General features: G+C 30.6%; 1 protein-coding gene across 1 annotated transcript; it reads right to left on the reverse strand.

Annotated features, from left to right (window-relative positions):
- Nucleotides 1–1,585: 1,585 nt before the first annotated feature.
- On the reverse strand, nt 1,586–8,019 carry LOC120354725. Its single transcript, XM_039442168.1, has 5 exons — nt 7,993–8,019; nt 6,875–6,997; nt 4,676–4,765; nt 2,043–2,153; nt 1,586–1,603 (listed from the first exon to the last, which is right to left on the reverse strand). Exons 1-5 carry the CDS (start codon nt 8,017–8,019, stop codon nt 1,586–1,588), a joined length of 369 nt encoding a protein of 122 aa, XP_039298102.1.
- Between the last annotated feature and the right edge of the window lie 850 nt (nt 8,020–8,869).

The raw sequence follows: 8,869 nt of genomic DNA on the forward strand, positions 1-8,869 counted from the left end.
ATTAAATTCTCTCGACGGCCCTGACAACATAGATTATACAAAATCACAGAAGGTGATTAAATTCTCTCGAAGGCCCTGACAACATAGATTATACAAAATCACAGAAGGTGATTAAATTCTCTCGAAGGCCCTGACAACATAGATTATACAAAATCACAGAAGGTGATTAAATTCTCTCGATGGCCCTGACAACATAGATTATACAAAACACAGAAGGTGATTAAATTCTCTCGACGGCCCTGACAACATAGATTATACAAAATCACAGAAGGTGATTAAATTCTCTCGACGGCCCTGACAACATAGATTATACAACATCACAGAAGGTGATTAATTCTCTCGACGGCCCTGACAACATAGATTATACAAAAACACAGAAGGTGATTAAATTCTCTCGATGGCCCTGACAACATAGATTATACAAAAACACAGAAGGTGATTAAATTCTCTCGATGGCCCTGACAACATAGATTATACAAAAACACAGAAGGTGATTAAATTCTCTCGACGGCCCTGACAACATAGATTATACAAAATCACAGAAGGTGATTAAATTCTCTCGACGCCCTGACAACATAGATTATACAAAATCACAGAAGGTGATTAAATTCTCTCGAACGCCCTGACAACATAGATTATACAAAATCACAGAAGGTGATTAAATTCTCTCGACGGCCCTGACAACATAGATTATACAAAAACACAGAAGGTGATTAAATTCTCTCGATGGCCCTGACAACATAGATTATACAAAATCACAGAAGGTGATTAAATTCTCTCGGCGGCCCTGACAACATAGATTATACAAAATCACAGAAGGTGATTAAATTCTCTCGACGGCCCTGACAACATAGATTATACAAAATCACAGAAGGTGATTAAATTCTCTCGATCGCCCTGACAACATAGATTATACAAAATCACAGAAGGTGATTAAATTCTCTCGACGGCCCTGACAACATAGATTATACAAAATCACAGAAGGTGATTAAATTCTCTCGGCGGCCTGACAACATAGATTATACAAAATCACAGAAGGTGATTAAATTCTCTCGACGGCCCTGACAACATAGATTATACAAAATCACAGAAGGTGATTAAATTCTCTCGATGGCCCTGACAACATAGATTATACAAAATCACAGAAGGTGATTAAATTCTCTCGACGCCCTGACAACATAGATTATACAAAATCACAGAAGGTGATTAAATTCTCTCGACGGCCCTGACAACATAGATTATACAAAATCACAGAAGGTGATTAAATTCTCTCGACGGCCCTGACAACATAGATTATACAACAACACAGAAGGTGATTAAATTCTCTCGACAGCCCTGACAACATAGATTATACAAAATCACAGAAGGTGATTAAATTCTCTCGACGCCCTGACAACATAGATTATATATAATGCGTTATTAAATCAGTAGAATCATCAAATAGTCTGTTCATGATTTTATGATGTAGAGATGTAGAGATAGATTTCAAATGAATAACTTCAAACAATAGCAAAAATAATAAAAACTTTACACATCCATGTGAAAAATTTTGAGAACGGAGGAATTTTGTTTTGTTAACAGTAGACTAAGCTATGAATGTGACCTAGAATTCATCAAAATCTTTAAATTAAATAATTATTATACACTTTTAAAATGTTTTAATTAATAATTTATAGCAGTGATGAGAGAATATATAGGTACACTTTCTTGTAGAAAATAGCCCACGTATCTCATCCACTTCAAGTTCAATTCTAATCTAAATTTTTCTGTTCCATTCTAAATTATTGAAATGGTTTACTATTTTTCATTTTCTCTTCTCCAAGGAAGCTTCGAATATCTCAAATAAAATCAATTTCTTTGCTATTTAAAATCTTCCAATATTATATTGTTTGAAAAATTTAGTGTTCGATTTGATTTGATGTTGATATCATGAATGTAATTAATTCATGATTGATTTGAATTACACGACAAAAAACTGTGTGAGAGTAATTGCAAATAATTGTATTTGTTAGCTGAGTAAATTCAAAAAGAGGAAAACTCACCATCCAATGGATGCAGCGTGACACGACTCTGAAGATCACTCTGAACATGTTCATGAAATTCAGAGAGTACATTTGGTCGACCATCACAACAACAGCAATCAAGCTGAACCGCTGAAACATGGTAAAAATATAATGTAAAGATAAATACATTAATTTATAACATAGAGAAAAGATAGCATAAGAAGATATAGTATAGGTAGTTTATGTTCCAAATTTCAAGCCGAATTTTCGGTTAATATTCAAGCCGACTACTGTCTATTATTACTGTTTTGGCCGGGTGACTACTATTCGCTTGAGTTAACAGTGCAATTTAGATCATAAACGCCCTATACAATGGGATATCTTCTCATGCTATATTTTCTGTATGTATATATTATAGCATTATAATATTAAGCACAGAAGTTGAAGATTACAATTTTCCAGTAAACAGTAAAAATACAGAGAGATCACATTATTGCTTTCATAACACACAATTAATAAAATGAAGCTTAGACCTGAAAAATATAAAAGAAATAATCTCAAACAAAATAAAATCTCTGGACAAAGTGTGATTTATTGATTGATTCATACAAAAGTACATCATTAAAATGATTGGGAGAGAAAAAAATAAGGTAACTTGTGCTATTCCTCTCCCAAATTTAGATAAGGCTACACATAGTCCGAAATAGGTCGTCTTGTTGATCACTTCACAAAATGTTCAGTCCTTAATTATTTTTACAAAGTTGATTTTTTAATTTAGATGCTTCAGAACATAAAAGAAATATTTCACATTATTATTACTAAAATAGGAAATATTCATGTATATTAAAGGACAAAAAAACAAACTTAATTCATTCTAAAGTAGGCACTCGGGTGTCCACATCAAATTGGATTTCTTTATACTTGGAAACGTTAAACTTGGACTTAGATGTGTGATAATTTAATTCTCACCTATATATTGACATAAATACATGCAAATCCAATTTTTATGTCCATCCATGCTTGCTGCATGGATATGTAATTTGTTGAAAGAGAAAATGTTGTCAATAGAATAATGTGAAAGAAAATTGTTATTTGTGATCAAATGCTCATCAGTGAATTGTGAAAAATATATCAATGAATAATTGTAAAAATTTCATCACTGTAAAAATACAGTGATAGAAATTGTTCAAGAATGTATATGAAAAATTCACACCTATATGTTTACATGAAGCATAAGACTCAATTGTTATGTCTATTCATACTTGATGCTTCAATATCTAATTTGTCGAAATGGAAAATTTCGTCAATAGAATAATATGACAGAAAACCCTAGTGTGTAAATCCTAGTCTTTCATAAAAAGACAAGAAATGTATATGATGTTCTTTATGTTTTTTGCTATTTTATTCAATCTTTTTAATAATAGTACATTGTTATAATCTTTGTAATAATATTCATATTTTTGCAGTTTATGTATTAGAAACTTAAAGAACCAGTTTTAAGGTCTGCTCAAGCTTCGACCGTGACTACAGAGAATTCATAATAAAGATTCATAAAATTATGTTGACAGATGATATAATCAACAGCTGAAATCTGATTTAACAATCAAAAAAGTATGCTAGAAATATTTTTTGTAGATATCTTCAAAAGTTTAATGATAATCTCAAGATTTATAAAACCTCAACTAGTTGAGTCTATGAGAAATGGTAAAATATTGAATCATGCACATGCAGTAACTTGATATTCATTAATTTATTCCATTCTCACATGAAAAGAAAATCAACGTCAATTGAAATGTAACCTCTGTAAATATGAAACTTTTTCAGAATTAGTTTTTTTTAATAAATTGCCCTGATTGGAACTGACTACCGAATTGCTATATTTGACTGTATTGACTCATCAAAATACTAATCAGGTGAGTATGGAAATTTCTGCAAGTTGAAAATGATTGAATATATGGTAATATATCTATAATATATGATTAATTAGTCTTTAGATCGAGCTTGGAAAAACAAGTCTTTCTAGCATATTTATTTGTCAATACAACTTTATAAATTTCAATTTTTGAAATAATTTTCAATTTTGATCAAACGACAATGTAGTCGCAAACTTGCATGTTTGAATTCCCTAGTTTCTATAGTTTAGTAATTAGTAATTAGTTTAGTAATTCCCAATATTTTCTATAGTTTATTTATTATTTATTCGTGGACGGAATCACAAATCATATAAATATGATTAGGAAGGAACAACAGGCTTGGCCCAAATCTATTCCATTCCAAAATTTTGATAAATTAATAAAATGTCCAAAAAATAGGTTATGTTTCTACTGTAAAACTTTCAAGTTCAATTTTCGTCCAAAAATATATAAGCTTAGTTTAGCAGTCTAATTCTCAAAATACTGAATCAGACACTTCATGTCAAGTTTCCGTTCTAGTTATTTTGTAGTTTACCATTCTACAGTTTTGAGAAACACGCAATATTGAGGAGAACATACGGTTTGGGAAGTAAGTCCTCAGTGCGAATATATCTATTACTATCCCTTTATTCATACAATAAGTAGATCATCGAAATCATAGGGAGAGGAATGTAAGGTAACCTTGTGCTATTCCTCTCCCAAATTTATATAAATAAATCTGAAATAAATCACGTGAAAAAGAACATGTTGGAGACTTACGATTCCCATACTGAGGACATTGTCGAAGATGCCACAGAAAGTGTCCTTGAGGTCTCTGAAGAAGATCAGAGTTGATCTGAATGACACGACCTGAGCAAAGAAACCGTTCACTTTTTAGATTTTGTAAGAATTTAATAAACGAGAACATTTAATAAACTTTCAACGACATCAAAGTACAAGATTTTATTGATGCTATCAATAACTTCTACGTAAATTCTACACAATATACTTATACATTCTGTTCACTTTCTTGGTTAGGGATACTCGTATTTACATAAAAATTATTTATCGAAGTATCTATTTTTGTGAGAAATTAAATGACTTTGAAAACAGGGTACTTTGAATTTTAATTCTTATACATTCTGTTATATATGGAAATGACAGCATTTTATGATAATTTATTCATTCTGTTATACATAGATTCCCAAAAGGAGATGCACTTTCTATTTATTGATGAAAAACTGTAACTGATAGGTGATTTGAATTTTTAATTTTCAAAAAAGTAGCTTGAATTTAATTATTGTCATTGAATTAAAGCTTGAATTTCATGTCATCGAATTTAATTGTTTTAATAGCTCTTTCAAAGTAATTGAAATTTTGCATTCAATGTGTGATAAACTAAGTTACAGGGTAAGATTTATTTAAACGAGAAAGTATCATTTTTAGTTTTTACCCGAGAAAAATGAAAACCTGTTGACCCTGGATTAATAATAAAACCTGTTATAGATTTTTGGACTGGAGTCCTTGAGTTTAATAGTATATGACGTAAATAATGTGCACCAAATTAATTGGACTACTATCGTATGTACTTAGAAATCAAATCAAAGGAACTTTTCTCTATTAATTTATTTCTACATAATAGATATTAAATTAATAGGTATTAAAAGATATAAATTAATAGATTAAAAATTAACACATATTATGTGTCTCATTCTTTAGAGTCATTTTCAAGTGTAATTTTTTTCTATTATTAACCATTAATTTCGTTCTCTTATTTCTTATCCTTGAATATTAATTTTTATTGTTAAAGTCTTCCAATGAAGCCTACAGTTCAATTCTATAAAATTTCACTGCTTTAAATTCTTTTACTACACTTTTATTTAATATACTTTTTTCTCTTCACTAGCACTAGGCCTACACCAACTCGAAGGGCTTTGTTCTCTTCAACCTCCTTGTGAGTTCAGTGTTGTCTAGTAAAGTGTAAATGAGAAAAATAACCAACAATAAATTAATACTACCACTATTTATAACTTCTTATTTATAATCAGGTGTTTGAGTATGACTAACTATTCATATGATTTAATTCTTAGAACTGCAAGAATTTTATTACAAATTTTGATAGAATGTTGCAATTTTAAAAGAAATAATATGTATAACCAGCTATTTATTTCTTATAAATTATTGCTGTTCTAAAAGCTAAATCATAGGAATAGTCAGACATACACATACATATATGATCATAAATCAGAAGTTAGTGGTATGGAGGTCATATGTCATAAGCACTTGAGTCCAAACTGCAGTTTTGAGAAAATGGAGTCCAAAGTTTTCTTGTATGTTCAAACATAATTTTCAAGAAAATTTTTGATCCTATATCAATGAAACTTACAAAGTAGGTTCAAAATACACTTATTAATGATTCTATTATTATAAAGTAATGAAAAATTAAAAAACTACTGATTTAATTATGACTTGAGTTGTTTGGGACATAACAAAATATGACATAAGTGGACTTGAGTCATTTTACCAAATGATACTTGACACCATCCAAACAGCAAGCATCATTTCACATTTTCAAATTCACACAGTAAATGTTCATAGCCAAGCATAGATTCCCAAAATTCATCTGCAATACCTGACTTAAAATGTTATAATGATCTTAATAATTAGGACTAATAGGACAAAAGTGATTTCTGGATGTGAAATTATATCATTTCTTTGAAAAGTGGACTTGAGTGTTTGTGTCAAATGACCAAGGATTTTTTTCCAATCAATCAATAATAATTTATTATCATAAAACACAAAGTGTTGTAACAAACGTCAAAGATACAATAAAATTAAAACCAGTCAGAACAATTATTAGTACAACAAAATTGACAAATAGTTTTAAATAGCATTGATTATTAAATAGTGATTATTAAAATGGGGTCCAGTTATTAATTTAATGTTGTTTATTTGAGTAAATAAAAGTGCAATACTTACGAGGTAATTTTCCAAAAACAGGAAGTAGACGCGGGGTTGTATGTTCTCATATGTGAAGCCAAAGATAGGTTGGAGTACATATCTTACCAAGAATACGGTCCAAAACAGTCCTTTATACAATTCCTAAAAACAAAAAAATATTTGTAATATTTTATAAAAATTAATTGCTAATAATTCCGATTTGAAAACAATTATTACTAATCTATATTATTCTACGTTTGGTCAGCAATTCTCAGGGAGATATTTCATATGAGAACCTTTTGAATAGATGCAAGGTTTTGAATATAAAAGGTATATTTCTGTTTACTTTGATTTTAGAAAATTACTTCTGCAAAAAAATATTTAGTTATGAAAGTTAATCGATATGATTTAAGGAATGAGAGGTATGTTGTACCATTTACTTCGAATAATCTAGCCAGAAACACCTTAATCTACATTGTACCAAGAACTTTCAATGATTTACCCGATAATTGTGCTGAGTTTGTTAATATGCGCCTGTTGAAAAGAAATTTAAAGATTTGGTTGAATAATTACACTTTAGATGTAACATAATGTAACTCATTATTAATGTATTGTATTGTTGTAATTCATTATGTTCTATTTTTTGTATGTAAGTTCAGGTTGACTATATTATTATAACACTCTTTAGATTTTTGAGAGCTGAGCCAACAATAATTAATTAATTAATATCATGATAATTTTAACTGTTAAGTAAATTCTGTAAGTAAATTTGACAGTGTAATAAACTGATAAGTTTATTTAACTGTTAAGTAAAAATAAAGTTCACTGATATATGTATAATTATATTTGAATTTACATGTTTTGTATAATATTATTCAATAAATGAATGAATGTTTTGTATAATAGTACCTTGTCAAGCAGCCTCTTTGAGGTTCGCTTAAGGTAGCTTATTTATTCAATAAACGTTTTTTCTATTCTATTCTATTCTATTCTATTCTAAAGCATATTGACCTGTCAATTATCAAGGGTGAAATCCAAGGGTGTAAACAGGGGGGATTTTGACGTAAACTGCTGCCTTGAAATTCTTGCAGGGGGGAAGGGGGGCTCAAAATTTTATCTTGGGGGTCAAAAAAAGGTCACCAAAGTTAACTGCTGACAATGTTACGGTGGACTACTGAAGTCATTTTTTGTATAAGTGGGGACAGAAGTTATATTATTCCCAAAATTAAGGGGGGGGGGTTGACCTTTTACTCTAGCAGAATGTAATTAATTCAGATTCAACTAATTATTAATAAATTATAATTAATAAAAATTAACGAACTAAAAACCCAGAGCACTAAGATTACCTAAGAGAATCCACTATCGGTCGTTTTCACCATACCGAGATTGTCGGCTCAGTCTCAGATTATTGTCCTGTGATTGGCTGAGAATCATCTGTTTATGAGAATTAATAGCCAATCAGAGGACAGTTTTGAGAGTTTGCCTATTAATGTTGGCCGACAATCGGTACCTAAAAGTGAAACCCAGGTTGCTTTTACTTTTATCTGAATCCCTTGTATCGTTACTTTAATGTATTTTAGGCCTCAGCGGCAACTCCAAGGTCGAGACTATGTATTGACGGTTGCAGTCTATAAGGGCCCAGCCACACGAAGCATTTTTTAAGGCGTTTTCAGACGAGTCGGCAGGGCAGGAAGCTCTCCGATTGGCTGATTCCGAGAAGCCAATCAAATCGGAAAGCTTCTTGCCCTGCCGACTTGTCTGAAAACGCCTGAAAAAACGCCTAATGTTGTCTCTTAGTACTTGGGCCCGGTTGCACAAAAGCCGGTTAAATTTTAACTGTGATTAATTCCACGATAACCAATCAGAGAAGGCATTTTTAAAAATGCCTTCTCTGATTGGTTATCGTGGAATTAATCACGGTTAAATTTAACCGGCTTTGGTGCAACCGGCACTATGTGTTGCTAGATACCATTAGTAGGTAGCCTACTCAATATAGCATGTATTTAGATGATTTGTTAATAAAATTTAAGCTAT

The sequence above is a fragment of the Nilaparvata lugens genome, chromosome X (genome assembly GCF_014356525.2).
Source record: "Nilaparvata lugens isolate BPH chromosome X, ASM1435652v1, whole genome shotgun sequence".
Classification (NCBI taxonomy): Eukaryota; Metazoa; Arthropoda; class Insecta; order Hemiptera; family Delphacidae; genus Nilaparvata; species Nilaparvata lugens.